The sequence below is a fragment of the Sorex araneus genome, chromosome 3 (genome assembly GCF_027595985.1).
Source record: "Sorex araneus isolate mSorAra2 chromosome 3, mSorAra2.pri, whole genome shotgun sequence".
In the NCBI taxonomy this organism is placed as follows: Eukaryota; Metazoa; Chordata; class Mammalia; order Eulipotyphla; family Soricidae; genus Sorex; species Sorex araneus.
Window position 1 is genome coordinate 88,496,943 of NC_073304.1, and position 17,630 is coordinate 88,514,572.

Below are 17,630 nucleotides of genomic sequence, written 5' to 3' on the forward strand. Positions count from 1 at the left end.
GTTGGCGGAGACGGAGTCTGAGGGAACACTGTCAGGAATCTCCCGAGGCCAGGGTGGCTCAGCTCAAGAAGCGGCGGCTGCGGGGTTCCGGCCTCTTTGTCTTCGCTCCCTTCGGCCAGGTCACTCTCTGGGCTGTCTGGCAGTCCCTCCAGAGACCTCCGAGAGGACGAAAGCGTCCGGGGGCAACCTCCAGTCCACCCACAGGAGTGTCTTCCTCTCGGCGTGCCCCTAACCCAACTTGCCGCTCGGCCCAGGGCCAGCCTCACCCACTCCGGGTCCAGCCCCAGCTCCGACTCTCCTGCCTCCGAATCCGGCGCCCAAGCCGGAAGTCCGAGCGGCCGACTCGGGCGCATGCGCAGAGAACGCCGCGGAGAGCCGCGCTCTGGAGCGCGGCGGGACTCGAGCGGGTGGGCCCGGCGCTGCGCGGCGTATTTCCGGGCCGCGGCGCCCGAGCCCGTGCTCTCTTCCCGTGCTCTCCTCTCGCCGGGGCCCCTCGGGACGAACCGCCCCTCCTTGGGCGGGGAGAGGGAGCCAGTCGCGTGTCCAAGAGAAAAGCCCACGCCTCCGGAGCCGCCCGGGAGAAGCGCTGGAGGCGGAGGTAACGGGTCCGGGGACTCGAGGTCCGCCGTGGGAATGATCCACGAACTGCTGCTGGCGCTGAGCGGATACCCAGGGTCCATTTTCACCTGGAACAAACGGAGTGGCCTCCAGGTACCCTTTGGGGCTCAGGGCGCGGGAAGGAGCGCGCGCGGTGAGGGGGGACGAGCCCGAGCCGAGAGCGCGCGTGGAGGCGATGGGTTGAGCATCCCACGCGGGTCGCGGGAGGGCTGTGCCCGGGGTCCCGAAGACCTGGAGAAGGGTCTCAGGGACGCGCCGAGAGTCTGGAGCTCGGCTGGAAACCCCGGCTTACCCCCCACAAAAGACTCCGCCTTCGGGGGTGTGGAGGCAGGAGCCAGGGCCCCGAGGCGAGGTGTCTGAGGACACGGGGACGGGCCCTCGGAGGGAGAGGCGCCTTCCATTTTCGCTCTTGAGTTCTGGAAGCCCGCGAGGTAGCACCGCAGTTCGCAGCCTCCCGGGTGTCTCAGGCATCCCACAGGATCCCCAGAGCACCGCCAGCAGTGAGCCCTAAACACCGCCAGGCGCGGCCCCACGACCAATGAAAAGAGAGTTTTGAAGACTAATCCAATTACAATAGTCTTAACGCACAACCCGGGCCCAATCAGCTTTGAGTGAAAAACAAAAACACCTTTTGTGTTTCCCTCATTACTTATTTTTGAGGAAATGTCTTCTAAGAGAATTGAGAACCAGGTCTTCTTGTAGCCAGGAATATAGAAGGCTCAGTACTGTGCGTGTGATCTCATTTCATTTTCACAATCACCAATCTCTTTTTACAGATTAAGCTAGACTTGGACTGGTAAAAAATTCACTCACATCACATAGCGAGTCATTAGAAAAGTTTGTTTTTTTAAATCTTAGTTTAGTTTGTCTGATTCCCACATTTGAACTACTCTTTTCTTCTCCTGCTGGAAGTAATGAATGTTACCCAATACATTCAGTAAACTATTGTGCATTTGTGCATTGTTGGCCTCGGTTTACAAATGAGCAAGGTGAAGTTCAGACACCTTTATGTGGCTAGAACCAGTGGTAAGATTTATATCTAATCCTGGTCAAGAAAACATTCTGTTTCTAGAGAAGTAGCTTAGGAAAATCACAGTCTAAAATTTAGCTGTGTAAACTGGGTTGCGATGGTTTCACAACTTCAGTGTGAAGGAACATGAAAAATTCAGTACGGTAAAAGATTTCTAAATGCATTCATTACTTCAAAATCAACTGGTAACTGCTAGCTCTTGTATTTCTCAGGTGAAAGGGGTTCTTGGGTGGACAAAGTTTTAAGAGCTTGCTCTTTCAAGCCCAAGTTCTCCCTGAAAATGCCTCTCTCTCTCTCTCTCTCTCTCACACACACACACACACACACACACACACACACACACACTCTGTTTCTCCCTCTCCCCCTCTCTCCCTCTCAGTATCTTGGTGTTTTTGCGCCACACCCAGTGACTCTCAGGGGTTACTCCTGGTTGTGCACTTAGGAATCACTCCTGGCTGTACTCCATATGGGGTTCCAGGGATTGAACCCAGGTTGACTGTATGCAAGGCAAATGCCTTACCTGCTGTTCTATCTCTCCAATATATAGTATTCCTCTCTGCTCTTCCTCCCCCCTCCCCCGCCACACACACACACACACACACACACACACACACACATTTTTTGTTTTGTTTTGGGGCCACACCTGGTGATACTCAGGGGTGATACTCCTGGCTCTGTGTTCATGAGTCAATCCTGTTAGAGCTTAGGGTACCATATGGGATGCCAGAGATCAAATCGAGGTCAGTGTGCAAGGCGAGCGCCTTCCCCACTGTACGCTGTACTATCTCTCCAACCCCCACTCATGTCTTTTAAATTTCATTCAGCTATCTTACTTCACTTTAAAAAAAAAAAAGAAGAAGAAGAGAAAAAGTCTTAAGAAACTCTGGTCCATAAAACCTTATAAAACAGGGATTGGGGCAGTAGTTGGAGGACATTTGGCTCTTGCATGTGGCTGACATGGGTTCTATCCCCGGCAACCTATATGGTCCCCACAGCACCACCAGGAGTAATTCCTGAGTGCAAGACCAAGAGTAACCCCTGAGCATTGCTGGATGTGACCCCCCCAAATAAAAACACTTATTCTGTGTCACCCTCTTCGTTTTCTTCCCTCTGTTAATGTTGTAGTGGCAATGTAGGGTAACTTATTGGAAATCACTTATCTGGTATGGTATTCACTGGGGTAAATGCAGTGCACTCCTTTTTATTTGCATTGCTTTCATTCTTGCTCACTAGAGGTCTTGTTCATATAGTTGTGGTACTTGCTGAGGGTCACTGTTGTGCTGACATACTCATGCACATTGGGATTGCACTACCTGCCATGATGTCCCACACCTTTTTTAGATGCTTTAGTCTGTGGTAAGGGTAGGGGGCAGTACTGCTCTTTAGTTGAGTTTTTAGTTGAAAATGGAAAAATTCTGACACTTGCTATGACACTTACATGAACTTGGGAGATGCTGTACTATGTGAAATAAGCCCATCTCTTTGTGGTTTTAAGTGTATGTTCCCAATTTTTGATTTTTTTGTATGTTTCCACTCATTTCATGTTTCCACTTATTTGTGATGCTTAGTTAGGTCATTAGAAACAGTATGGAAGGCTGATAGCAAAAAACAGGTGGGAAGAGAGAAAGGGTAGGACTAAATGAGTATAGAATTCCAGTTTGGGAAACTGGAAAAGTTGTGGTGGTGTTTGGTAGAGATGGTCATACAACAGTGTGAATACACTTACTGTCTCTGAATTGGACACTTATAAATGGATAAATCAATAATTTTGGGTGAGGTGGTGGCACACCACAGAGTGCTCAGGGTTTACTTCTGACTCTCTGCCATGGAGGGATTGCTCCTGGTGAACTCAAGGACCCCATCTGGGGTGCTGAATATCGAACCCAGGTCAACTTCATGCAAGGCAGATGCCCTACCTGCTATAATATCACTCTGGGTCTGAAAATTAGTAATTTTTGTTTGTTTGGGGGCAACATCCAGCAATGCTCGGGGCTTACTCCTGGCTCTGTACTCAAGAATCACTCCTGGCAGTGCTCAGGGTACCATATGGGATGCCAGGGATCTAACTCAGATCAGGTGTGTGCAAGACAAACGCCTTACTTGCGGTACTATCACTTTGGCTCAATCTTACATTTTTATAGAAATAAAACCACAAAATTTTATAGTTTGTAATTCCTAAAAGTAGGAGTCTGGCTCCTGCTTTGAATTATATTGCTAAAGAGGCCTTATTGCAGGCTGGAGAGATAGTATTGCAGAATCTTCTTGAGAAAAAGATAAATAATGAAAAGCATTTGAAGTACTTCAAAAACCTGCATGCAGTGATATCAGCCATATCAATGTTTCTACAAGTATTTCTCTTCCTGAGCAGGTATCACAGGACTTTCCATTTCTTCACCCCAGTGAAACCAGCGTCCTGAATCGACTCTGCCGGCTAGGCACAGACTATATTCGCTTCACTGAGTTCATTGAACAGTACACAGGCCATGTGCAGCAACAGGTAAGTTCCTGTTCCCAGGGAAGCCCCTCAGTGGACAGGAGCTCTGTCAGACTTTTAATGACTCTTCTGGTAATTCTTGGGAAATAAGTCTAAGAAGTTAAGATTTCTTTTTTTTTTTTCTTGGGGGGGTCTTTTTTGTTTCTTTTTTTGGGCCAACCCTGGCAGTGCTTAGGGGTTTCTCCTGGTGGACATGGGGACCATATGGGGTGTTGGAGATCAAACCCAGGTCGGTCGCATGCACGGCAAGCACCCTATCTGCTGTACTATACAAGAAGTTAAAAATTTTTTAGCACTGGAATTATTTAGGTGAAGGCTAGGTTCCCCTCAAAAGAAATAATACTTAAGGACCAAATTTAGGGCCAGGAATGTTGGTCAGTGGTAGAGTACTTGCTTTGCATGTCCTGGGTTCAGTCTCTAGCACTGAAGAAAAAGAGAGGGATTGTGCAATTTAGGTAGATTGATAGAGAGAACAGGTTGGCCTGAATTTCAGGAGAAAATCAGTTTGAGCTGGACCAGAGTTCCAAGGCCAGAGGGGTAAACATTATTTCATGTTCCTTTGCCATTCTGCCACTTCACCACTAACCAACATTCCTGGCCCTGAATTGGTCCTGAGGTGTATTTCCTTTGAGGGGAACCTAGTCTTTTCCTAAATTATTCCAGTGCTAAAAAATTTTTAACTTCTTTTACAGTACAGCAGGTAGGGTGCTTGCTGTGCATGTGGCCAACCTAGCTTTGATCTCTGACACTCCATATGGTCCCCATAGATACTTTAGTGAAATTGAGAGAGACAATTTTTTAGGCTTTCTTTTTAAATTTTTATTTTTGTTTTTTGGGGTTATAGCTGGTGATACTCAGGGATTACTCCTGGCTCTGCACTGAGGAATTAACAGTGCTTGGAGGACCATATGGGATGCTGGGGATCGAACCCGGGTTGGCTGCGTGCAAGGCAGATGCCTTACCCACAATATTATCTCTCTGATCCCAAGCTTTCTACTTCTTACTTGCATAGGCAAATCATCTCATATGCTTTGGGTTTCTGATTCTTACTCTAGTTTTTATTGCAGAGGAATTACATAAACTTAGAGTTTAAAATGTAATAAATTTAGGGGCTGGAGAGATAGTAGGTTGCACGTGGCCAACCTGGGTTCAGGTTCCATCACCCCACATGGTACTGTGAATCTGCCAAGAATTATCCCTGAGCACAGTGTGGGCCAAAAACAAAACAGTTTTTTAATTAAATAAATTTTGCTATGAAATCATGTTAATGATAATACATAGTTATCAGATTTGGAACTCTAATATTAATATAATTATATATTTCATGACTACAATTTAATTTTTATATAACTTTAAAAATTATTTTTATATAAAATTATTTTTTATATCTGTCACTGTCATCCCGTTGTTCATTGATTTGTTCGAGCGGGCACCAGTAATGGCTCTCATTGTGAGACTTACTGATTTTTTTTTTTTTTTTTTTTTTTTGCTTTTTGGGTCATACCTGGCGATGCACAGGGGTTACTCCTGGCTCTGCACTCAGGAATTACCCCTGGCCGTGCTCAGGGGACCATATGGGATGCTGGGATTTGAACCTGGGTCGGCTGCATGCAAGGCAAACGCCCTACCCGCTGTGCTATCGCTCCAGCCCCGACTTACCGATTTTTTATATAACTTTTAAAAAAAATTGCCTTGCACGCGACCAACTTGTGTCCGATTCCTCCATCCCTCTTGGAGAGCCCGGCAAGCTACCGAGAGTATCCTGCCCGCATGGCAGAGCTTGGCAAGCTACCCATGGCATATTCTATATACCAAAACAGTAACAAGTCTCACAATGGAGACAGTACAGGTGCCCACTCGAGCAAAACGATGAACAGTGGGACAACAGTGCTACTATATTGTTTAACTGTGTAGTCTTTTGGGATTTGGGGTCACACAGCAGTGTTCAAGGGGGCAACTCCAGCTCAGTGCTTGAATGTCACTCCCAGTGGTGTTCGGTGGACCTTATGGTGCCAGAGACTGAACCCAGGGCCTCACACATGCAGAGCATTCACTCTAGCCCTTTGAGCTAGCTTCCTGGCCCGTGTAGATTTTATCTTAATATAATAAGTGAATTCCTACTGCAGGGGAGGAGCAGTGTTTGCCACCCCCAAATATGATTCTTTGGCATGAGGATACCTGGGGGGAGCATGCCCAGAAGTGCTTGGAGACCACCAGGGTTCTTGGGGCTGAGGGATGCCATGTGGCACCAGCAATCAAATCAGCAATCACAAATGCAAGGTAAGTGCCCTACTGCTGAGGTATACTCCCACCAAAAAAGGAAATTTTTCTTTTTCCCTCCTCCTTCACTGCCTTAAAGAATTTTTGTAGCGAGCCTGTTACAGGAAGACAGATATCACTAGAGATAACTATAAAGCGTCAGAGGTAGTTTATTACCTAACATTTTTATTTACCAAAGATTTGCTTTTCCTCTCTTCCAGTAGTAGTCTTGCCTTCATTTGAAGTCTTAGGCCCAAGAGTCTTTCTCCCTCATTCAGGGTACCATAGTATCCTTTTTTTTTAAAGACAAAATTTTTTTAATGAATCACCATGAAGTACAGTTGCAGACTTCCAAATTTTCATGCTTACATTTCAGTCATACAATGATCGAGTACCTATTCCTTCAGCAGTGCCCATTCTCCACCACCAATGATCCCAGTATCCCACCACCCCCACCACCTCCACCCCGCCTCTGTGGCAGGGCATTCCCTTTTGCTCTCTCTCTCCTTTTGAGTGTAGTGGGTTGCAGTATAGGTATTGAGTGGCCATCATGTTTGGTCTATAGTCTATTTCAACTTGCATCTCCCATCCTGAGCAGGCCCCTCCAAGCACCCTTTACTTGGTGGTCCCTTCTCTGAGCTGCCTTTTCTCCCAGCATGCGAGGCTGGCTTCCAAGCCGTAGAGAAATCCTTCTGGTACTCATCTCTACTATTCTCGGGTGTAAGTACTATTCATAGTACCCATTTGATTGAGTAGCTAAAAACTTGGTGTTCTTTGTGGGATTTCCGTATATAAGAAATTAATTTTGGGGGCTGGAGCAGTGGCATAGTGGGTAGGGCGTTTGCCTTGCACACGGCCAACAGCCAACCCAGTTTCGATTCCCAGCATCCCATATGGTCCCCTGAGCACCGCCAGGGGTAATTCCTGAGTGCAGAGCCAGGAGTAACCCCTGTGCATCGTGCATCGCCAAATGTGATCCAAAAAGCACACACAAAAAAAATAATAATAATAATAATAATAATTTTTTTCTCCTTTTAATCTATAGAAGATATCTCAGACAAGAACTTAGGAGGGTTGAAGAAAAAGTTTTTCTCCTTATTTACACTATTTTCCCAAACTCTATACATCTACAGTATCTCTCTTTTGTTTTTTAAATAAAAAATAAACTCATTTCTCCTTGATTTTATAATAAATGAAGACATTCAGTTCTTGAAAATGACATGAGCTCAGAATTAAATTGGCTGGTTGTAAGCCAGTCTGATCTGTTTCACCCTGTACCCTGCTGTTCTTATTATAACTGTGAACATTTATCTTTAGGACCTACTAATTTCCCTTGCATCATCCTCTGGTGCTGCCTTACAACCCCAGAGCTCAAAGGAAGCCAAGCTTCTTACCACATTTGTTACTGAATTTTGTTATTATATTCACCAAATCCTAATCACCAGATCAGTGCATAGTCAAAGAGACTAGTCATTGGAATCACTAGTCAGCTTAGTGGAGATTCCTCAGATAAAACTACTAAAGAAACTCTTAGGCACTTGTCTTGCATGCATCCAGCCCGGTTCCAGCCTCAGTATGCATATGGTACCCCAAGTCCTGCAAGGAGTGATCCTGAGTACATAGCTAGGAGTTAGCCCTGAGTACAGCCAGATGTGACCCAAAATCAAGCAAAAAAATTTTTTTCAGGTTTCTGAAACACAAGACTTATTTGTAAATAGCTTCTTGGTGAAAATCTCAGAACTCCCCTTGTTAGCCATCAAGTTTGTGTTCCTAATGAATTGTCGTACCAGGTAGGAGAAAGAGACACTAGGAGGAAAACTGATGTCATTATGTTTATTCACAATATATATAACCTCTGCTCTGGGAGTAACCAAACTTGTTTGACCTTCTACCCTCTTCACAGGAAAAAAGAAAAATCACTTATGCCCTCCTAGAAGTCTACCGTCCTTAAAAGCATCTTCCAATTACTCCCAAGGTTACCACCCCCGCCCCCCAGCCCCTCAATCATTTCCTCACTCCCTGGGGGGCAGTGTTGCCTACTTTGGGAAATACTGCCTATTTTAAGACCTGTGCTGGATGCTGAATATAAAGAGTAAGGTGCAGGGGCCAGAGAGATGATACAGTGGATAGGGTACTTGCCTTGCATACAGCTAACCTAAGTTCAAGTCATCCCTTGTCCCTGAGCTTCCCCAAGAGTGATCTTCTGAGCACAGAGCCAGGAGTAAGTCCTGAACACCACTGGATATGGCCTAAACATGGGGTGGAGGGAGTGGGGAAAGAGAAGAAAGTGTAAATACTTTTAAAATATAATTTATATAAAAATTATATATTTTATATGATTTATATAATTCCCTTTATATAATTCTTTTTTGATAGCTTTTGAAAACTTACTAAAATTATGACATTCTTTTTTGTTGTTTAATCCCACGAGGATTCATCTAAATGCCTTTCAAATACTTAATAGCATGACTGCTATGAAGATCTTGATCTTGTGAGGCAGCATATATAGACAGAAGTTTAATTCCAGTACAGAAGAGAAACTAGGAAAGCAGTGAAGTGGGGAGGCTGTTAATTCCCTAAGAGAGATTTAGGAAGAACTTTGCAGAGAAGACTTTGGAATTGAGGCCAGCAGGGAGAGTAGGTGTTTGTGATAAAGATGCATGCAGTTACAGGCAAAACACGTCTGAGTGAAAAATAGAGTCAAGCAGTGAAAAGTAGAGTTAAGACACATTTGGCGAATTGTGGTTCACTTAGAAATGAGAATGTGTTGAGGGCTGGAGAGATAGCACAGTGGATAGGGAATTCGCCTTGCACTCGGCCGACCCGGGTTCAATTCCCAGCATCCCATATGGTCCCCCAAGCACTGCCAGGGTTAATTCCTGAGTACAGAGCCAGGAGTAACCCCTGAGCATTGCCGGGTGTGACCCCCCCCCCAAAAAAAAGAGAGAGAATGTGAAATTGGAGTCAGTAAGAGGGAATGTTGTAGAGATGGGTAAGCCAGAGTACTAAAAGCATTGTATGCCATGTATCAGAGTTTAGATGTTGTTCAGGAGCAATAGGAAGCTACCCATGAGATTTTAACCTGGAAGTTACAAGGTTAGAATTGAGTTGTTGGAATGGTGCTGGCACAACTGGACAACCACATGCAAAAAAATGGGTTTAGACCTTGACCTGACACCATGCACAAAAGTCAGATCAAAATGGATTAAAGACCTCAACATTAGACCACAAACCACATTGAAGACAAGGTCGGCGAAACCCTCCACGATATTGAAGATAAAGGTATCTTCAAAGGTGACACGGAACTAAGCAATCTAGTAAAAACAGAGATCAACAAATGGGACTACATTAAACTAAAAAGCTTCTGCACCGCAAGAGATACAGTGACCAGAATACAAAGACTATCCACAGAATGGGAAAGGATATTTACACAATACCCATCAGATAAGGGGTTGATATCAATGGTATATAAAGCACTGGTTGAACTCTACAAGAAGAAAACATCCAACCCCATCAAAAAATGGGGCGAAGAAATGAACAGAAACTTTACCAAGGAAGAAATACGAATGGCCAAAAGGCACATGAAAAAGTGCTCTTCATCACTAATCATCAGAGAGATGCAGATCAAAACAACTTTGAGATACCACCTCACACCACAGAGACTAGCACACATCCAAAAGAACAAAAGCAACCGCTGTTGGAGAGGATGTGGGGAGAAAGGGACCCTTCTTCACTGCTGGTGGGAATGCCGACTGGTTCAGCCCTTCTGGAAAACAATTTGGACGACTCTCAAAAAATTAGATAATGAATTCCCATTTGACCCAGCAATACCACTGCTGGGAATATATCCCAGAGAGGCAAAAAAGTACAATCGAAACAACATCTGCACATGTATGTTCATCGCAGCACTGTTTACAATAGCCAGAATCTGGAAAAAACCCGAATGCCCCAGAACGGATGACTGGTTGAGGAAACTTTGGTACATCTATACAATGGAATACTATGCAGCTGTTAGAAAAAAGGAGGTCAAGAATTTTGTAGTTAAGTGGATGGGCATGAAAAGTTTCATGCTGAGTGAAATGAGTCAGAAAGAGAGAGACAGACATAGAAAGATTGCACTCATCTATGGTATATAGAATAACAGAGTGGGAGACTAACACCCAAGAACTGTAGAAATAAGTACCAGGAGGTTGACTCCATGGCTTCGAGGCTGGCCTCACGTTCCGGGGAAAGGTCAACTCAGAGAAGCGATCACCAACTACATTGTAGTCGAAGGCCATGTGGGGGAAGGGAGTTGCGGGCTGAATGAGGGCTAGAGACTGAGCACAGCGGCCACTCAACACCTTTATTGCAAACCACAACAGCTAATTAGAGAGAGAGAACAGAAGGGAATGCCCTGCCACAGTGGCAGGGTGGGGTGGGGGGGAGATGGGATTGGGGAGGGTGGGAGGGACACTGGGTTTACGGGTGGTGGAGAATGGGCACTGGTGAAGGGATGGGTTCCAAACTTTGTATGAGGGAAGTATAAGCACAAAAGTGTATAAATCTGTAACTGTACCCTCACGGTGATTCTCTAATTAAAAATAAATAAATTTAAAAAAAAAAAAGAATTGAGTTGTTGGGAAAAGTTCCACTGAAGTATGGAATATTACTTGGTTGCTTATGTCTGAATCACTTGGAAAAGTTAAATGTTACATCTTAAAAGATCAGAACTCAAAGTACTGTGTCTTTAGTCAGGTTTTCCTCTCACTTTCTGCTTGTTAGGGGATAAAGTTAGCAAACACAGTACCACTAATGAAGGAGAATGTCTTCCTCAGGTTTCAGGGACTAAGCTGAGACATTGACTTCTCTTTTTTTATTTCAGGATCACCATCAGTCTCAGCAGGGCCAAGGTGGATTACATGGAATCTACCTAAGGGCCTTCTGCACAGGGCTAGATTCAGTTTTGCAGCCTTATCGACAAGCATTGCTTGATTTGGAGCAAGAGGTGAGAAAGAGGAAAAATGGTGAACAATATCTCAGGTACAGCAAATTGGACAGCTCTCATATTTGAAATGCCATTTGATGTGGCCACCTGGGTAAAAGTTAACTGTTTTCTGTGGAGTTGTAAGGTATAATGCACCCTGTGTGATTAACTAAAACATCATCAAAGCGCAAAAGCAAAGGCAGTGACACTCAATTGTAAAGGTTTGTGAGGCAGTCATAAGAATCTTAGCTTCATGGGGCTCGAGCGATAGCACAGCAGGTAGGGTGTTTGCCTTGCACGTGGCTGACCCGGGTTCGATTCCCAGCATCCCATATCGTCCCCTGAGCACTGCCAGGAGTAATTCCTGAGATGCAGAGCCAGGAGTAATCCCTGAGCATCACCGGGTGTGACCCAAAAAGCCAAAAAAAAAAAAAAAAAAAGGATCTTAGCTTCGGTTTTATCACCTAAAAATCAAAATTAGTAACATTTTAGTTTTGGTGAGGCCAGAGCGATAGTACAGAAGGCTGACCACATGCTTGCCTTGCACATGGTCAGCCTGAGATTTAATCACCAGCCCCCATATGGTTCTTAAAGCCTCACCAGGAATGATCTCACAGTGCAGAGCCAGGAATAAGCCCTGAGCACCACCAGGGTATGGGCCCCAAAAAAACAAAACAAAAAAATAAAATAACATTTTTGGGTGGGGGGGTGGGGTTTTGTTTTATGGTTTTTGGTTTGGGGGCCACATCCAGCTCAGGGATCACTTTTGGTGGTGATCAGGGGACCATATAGGGTGCCAGGGATTGAGCCCAGGAAGGCTATATAAGGCAAGAGCCCTACAGGTTGTACTATCTCTCTGGCCCTATTTTCTTTTATTTTGGAAGAAACTAGTGGTGCTCAGGAACTACTGTTGGCATGTTTCTTGGGGTTGCTCCTAGCAGTACTCAGGGGACCGTGTGGTGCCAGGAATCAAACCTGGGCCTCCCACGTACAAAGCATGCACATTAGTCCTTTTAACTATCCCCCAGGAGGCTAGTAACCTTTTATAGATAAACATTTTATTAACCTAAAACCAGCACTAAGATTCTCTTCTAGTTTTCTTAGATGAGGTAGATTTGAGCTATTTAGTGTGGCGCCCTAATCACCATATTTTGTTTTGCAGTTTGTGGCTGATCCCCATCTCTCCATATCACATGTCAATTACTCCTTAGATCAGGTATGTTGCCCAAATGCAAAGTTCCTTGGAATCTCTTAGAACAATTAGGATAATTTAAATTATGATATTATTTTTGAGACCTTTGGTGGTTTTGGATTCAGTACCTAGTATTTCATGTTTTAATGCTTTCTTAGATCAGACTGTTTGAAAGCTTCAAAATTAGTTAAAACTTAATGCCTGATGTTAATTCTGTCTGTTGACTTCAACATCAACATTTATGCCAGCCTCAGAAATAGAAACTGCTTCAGGGCTGGAGCAATAGCACAGCGGGTAGGGCGTTTGCCTTGCATGCGGCCGACCCGGGTTCGATTCCCAGCATCCCATATGTCCCCTGAGCACCGCCAGGAGTAATTCCTGAATGCAGAGCCAGGAGTAACCCCTGTGCATCGCCAGGTGTGACCCAAAAAACAAAACAAAAAAAAAACAAAAAAAAAAGAAATAGAAACTGCTTCTACACACCATTCTCTCTGTATGCAGCCAGTTTCCATATTAGATTACCTTGAGATACTGAATATTGGCTATTCAGTGATTGGGTGCCTGCTTTATGTTAACTTGAACTATTCATAAAGCATTTCTGGGGTTAATTTTTTTTTTTATTTTCTTGGTCTTTGATTATAGCACTGCACTGTAGCACTGTTGTCCCATTGTTCATTGATTTGCTCGAGCGGGTACCAGTAATGTCTCCATTGTGAGACTTGTTGTTACTGTTTTTGGCATATAGAATATGCCATGGGTAGCTTGCCAGGTTCTGCCATATGGGCGGGATTGTATACCTTCCTAATTATCCTCTATTTTGCAGTTCCAGCTCCTTTTCCCTTCTGTGATGGTTGTAGTAGAGCAAATTAAAAGTCAAAAGGTGAGAACTGTCTTTCTGCCGTGGTAAAAATTTAAATAATATTTTAAATTAATTTTGCTTTAATTCTTTTTAAAAAAGCTTAGCTTTTAGCAGTTTTTTTTAATGTATTCAGCATGGTTTGATTTGGTCTAATACTAAATGTCAAGAATGCAAAAACAAATCATAACCCTGCCCCTAAGCATTCCCTGTCCTGAAAGTGAAGGAAGTATTAATAGATGTTCCTAGAACACTGCTGGGTAGAAAGAGAAAATGTTTATACATGTTTGGAGTTGAGAGAATTTTGTACTATGTAGAAGCAGGAACTTAATTCTTTGGAAAAAAAAGGTTGATGGTTAGGGTATTAAGAGTTTACAGAGAATTTGATTAGCGGTTTATTTTACTACCTAAGCATATCCATTCTTCTTACTGACTTTTATCAAATGCATTGAAAAATTAGGATCTAAAATGTCAGGAGAATGTCTTTTCTTTTTTTTTTTAATTATTATTATTTTTTTATTAGTGAATTACCATGAGGTACAGTTACAGATTTACAACTTTTCGTGCTTGTGTTTCAGTCATACAATGCTCGAGTACCCATCCCTCCACCGGTGCCCATTCTCCACCACCAATGATCCCAGTATCCCTTCCAACCCCCCTTCCCACCCCTCCCGCCCTGCCTCTGTGGCAGGGCATCCCCTTTTGTTATCTCTCTCCTTTTGGGTGTTGTTGTTTGCAATAGAGGTATTGAGTGGCCTTCGTGTTTGATCCATAGTCCACTTTCAGTGCGTATCTCCCATCCTCAGCGTGACCTCGAACCACACTTTACCTGGTGTTCCCTTCTCTATCTGAGCTGCCTTTTCCTCCAGCGTGTGAGGCCAGCTTTCAAGCTGTGGAGCCAACCTCCTGGTACTTATCTCTACTATTCTTGGGTGCTAATCTCCCATTCTGTTACTTTATATTCCATAGATGAGTGCAATCTTTCTATGTCTCTCTCTTTCTGACTCATTTCACTTAGCATGATACTTTCCATGTTGATCCACTTATATGCAAAGGTCATGACTTCATCTTTTCTAATAGCTGCATAGTATTCCATTGTGTAGATGTACCAAAGTTTCTTTAACCAGTCATCTGTTCTCAGGCACTCGGGTTTTTTCCAGATTCTGGCTATTGTAAACAGTGCTGCAATGAACCGAGGATGTCTTTTCTGACATTGTTGATGACTGAATAAAAAGGCTTAGAGACTTCATCTTGGAAGAATCTGCTGGCCTATAGTTGCCCCAGATAGGACAAAGGATTTAAACATGGTTAGCTCATTCATGGTTTTATGAACTGTATTTCTGCCTTAGTTTATATGAGAATGTTCACCTTAAGAAATATAACTAGTGACAAAGTTAATTTGCCTTGTTTCCACTTCAGTTTTTGCTATATAAAAATTGTGTTACTTTAACTGTGTCAGCAAAGCCATGAAGGAGGTGCATTTTGGCTCTTCAGAGGTGATTCTTGTTACCACCTAAGGATATTGAGCTACAAACAGCTTGAAAATAAGTACTTTACAAATTCTAACATCTTGGTAAAATAGATTAGGGATTGTGCTGAAGGTCACACAGATGGTTATAAATGATAGAGCTCGAATATAAACCCAAGTCTGTAAGATTCCGAAGACTATGCTCTTAGCTCTAAACTCTTTCTCTGGGACAGTGAGATAGTACAACAGGTAGGGCACTTGCCTGCATGCAGCCAACTCAGGTTCTATTCCTGGCACGCCATATGGTCCCATTAGTTCTGCCAGGAGTACTCACTGAGCACCGCCTGGTATGACAGAAAAACAAACCAAAAAAATTAATTAAAAAAGTTAACTCGCTCCCCAAGTTGGACGGGACCTTGTAGGTAAGGGAATTATGGAGACAGTCCATGTCTGGCTGTCCACCTCGGTTACCTTCAGCATTTATCGGATTTGAGGAGAGTGAGGAGTAAATGGAGGGCTTGAGGGCCACCAGACTACACCTGATGTGTGTAGAAGGACATTCAGTACTGGAAATTGAACCTAGAACCCTATCTCCCCAGTCCTAGGCATAAGGAGTCTTTGAACCTTCCTTTACTCTTCCTTTTGCTATTTTTGTCATGACCAGGCATTGTACACTGAGTTGAGGTTACTTGCACACACACACTTGGTTGCAATTCACTAGAGATTACAAGATGTTTTTATTCTGGCTTCTGGACTACGAAAAGCAATAACAAGTCACAGAGATAGCTGCAAGTGCATGCTGTGCATTCAGGAGGCCCAGGTTGGATTCCTGGTACTGCCTGGTCACTTGAGCACTTCCTGATGTGACCCAAGTACAAGCCAGGAGTAGCACCCAAGCACAGCGTGGGTGTAGCCCCAGAACCAAAAACTAACAAAATAAGAATAGTAGAGAGAATGAGAGGGAGGGAGGGAAGGAGGGAGGAAGGGAGGGAGGAAGGGAGGGAGGGAAACTGGGGACACTGGTGATGGGAAATGTAAATTGGGGAAGGGTTGGGATTTGGAAAATTATATAACTGAAACCCAATCATGAACAACCTTGTAACTGTGATTCAATTTAAAAAAATTATATATGAATACCAATTTTTTGAAAAAAGAAAATCCTAATAAAAATAAAAGAATAGCAGTGCCACCAGAATTGTACTTAGCATATAGTATGGCGCTGAGGATGGAGCCCTGTGAGGCACACACTCTGCCATTAAACCACATTTCCAGGTCCACAGCGATCTATCTATTAATGTGAGGAAATTTCCACTTACTTAGAGCTTTCATTTTAGGTAAGCAGTGTAAGAAGCAGTGTAAGAATTGAGTTAAATTGTAGGATACCTAGCTAAGTTAGAGAATTACCTGATGGTATGGGGGAAGGCCCCACATGTTGGATTTAGAATTGGAGTCAGAACTATATGTCCTTTTTTCCAATGCTGGGGTCATGCCCCAGGGTCTCACACATGCAAAGCACTTGCTGTACTGCTGAGTCATGACCCTGACCCTACATATGTGTTATGAGAGTGTTTCTCCCCATTTTCTGCTATATAATGCCTTGATTGAATGTAGAATGTGTTTGTGGGGCCAGAGAAATAGTACAATTTAGTACTATAATAGTACAAATAAAAAAGTTTAGGCCTTTGCCTCGAGTGAGGCTATGGCATGATCCTGGTTTAATTCCTAGCACCACATCCCTTCTCCCCAAGCATGGACAGGTGTGGTGCCTGAACACTGATGAATAAGCCCAAAACTATAAATAAAAAGCACATTTGTACTACATGAAGTACTGAAATGGAATCTAGCTCTGTAAATCAGTAAAGCTTGTACCTTGAATGTATCGGGAGTCTGAGTTCAGTCCCCAGAACCAGGTGGTGGGGAGGATACAGTTTGACAAGGCTATATTTCCACAGATTCATGGTTGTCAAATCCTGGAAACAGTGTACAAACACAGCTGTGGAGGTTTGCCTCCAGTTCGCAGTGCATTAGAAAAGTAAGTTATGGTTGAATTGGGGAATGGGGAGGGTTTTGGGAAAATGGCTTTGCACATGTTTTATTTTCAGGTCATCTCAGTTCCCTCTGGGTAAAGTTACAGCCAGGATAGAAAAGATACATGAGCAGAGCAGAGCAGAGTTGAGTTATCAAAAGTAGGATCTAGTTGCTAATAGTTTTGAAACAATTGTTTTTAAATTTTTATTTTCATTATCTTTGGAGAATTTCCGTTACATATACTGGATAATTTTGTTTTAGGGTGGCTACATCCAGTGGTGCCCAGGGTTTACTCATGGTTCTACACTTAGGGATTATTCCTACTGGGGCTCAGGGGACCATATGGGCTACCAGGGATGGAACACGGGTCAGCTGCGTGCAAGGCAAGCAACCTCCCCACTGTACTATCTCTCCAGCCCCTGACCTATTCTTACGTGAAAAAATAAAAACAATAAATGGCAGTTGCCTACAAACAGTGAGATAGTGAATGTCACACTTAGAAATATTATCATAACAAAATTATTCAGAAATAGAAATCAGGGCCAGAGCAGACTCAGGATAGATTCCCCCAGCACCACATATCTTCCCTCAAGCCCCACCAGAAGTATTGCCCAGTGTGGGCCAAACCTCCCACTGACCAAAAAATAAAGGAAACCAAAGAGAGGGAGACAGTTCCGAGGGTTAGTGCACATGCCTGACATGCAGAAACCTAGTTTGAT

The 17,630-nt window shown here is 43.8% G+C and overlaps 1 protein-coding gene across 2 annotated transcripts in view; it reads left to right on the forward strand.

Annotated features, from left to right (window-relative positions):
• The first annotated feature begins 226 nt into the window (after positions 1-226).
• The window catches only part of TUBGCP4 (tubulin gamma complex associated protein 4), a 35,527-nt gene continuing 18,123 nt past the window's right edge, over positions 227-17,630 (forward strand). The window contains exons 1-6 of one of the 2 annotated variants that reach the window (XM_004609611.2): positions 227-711; positions 4,017-4,145; positions 11,266-11,388; positions 12,530-12,583; positions 13,383-13,439; positions 16,836-16,915. In XM_004609611.2, the coding sequence (XP_004609668.2) occupies positions 352-711; positions 4,017-4,145; positions 11,266-11,388; positions 12,530-12,583; positions 13,383-13,439; positions 16,836-16,915 (803 nt within the window). In that variant the 5' untranslated portion in view covers positions 227-351. Of the gene's footprint in view, positions 712-4,013; positions 4,146-6,268; positions 6,423-11,265; positions 11,389-12,529; positions 12,584-13,382; positions 13,440-16,835; positions 16,916-17,630 lie in introns of those variants that run through there. The other variant, XM_055130657.1, reaches the window with a different exon arrangement.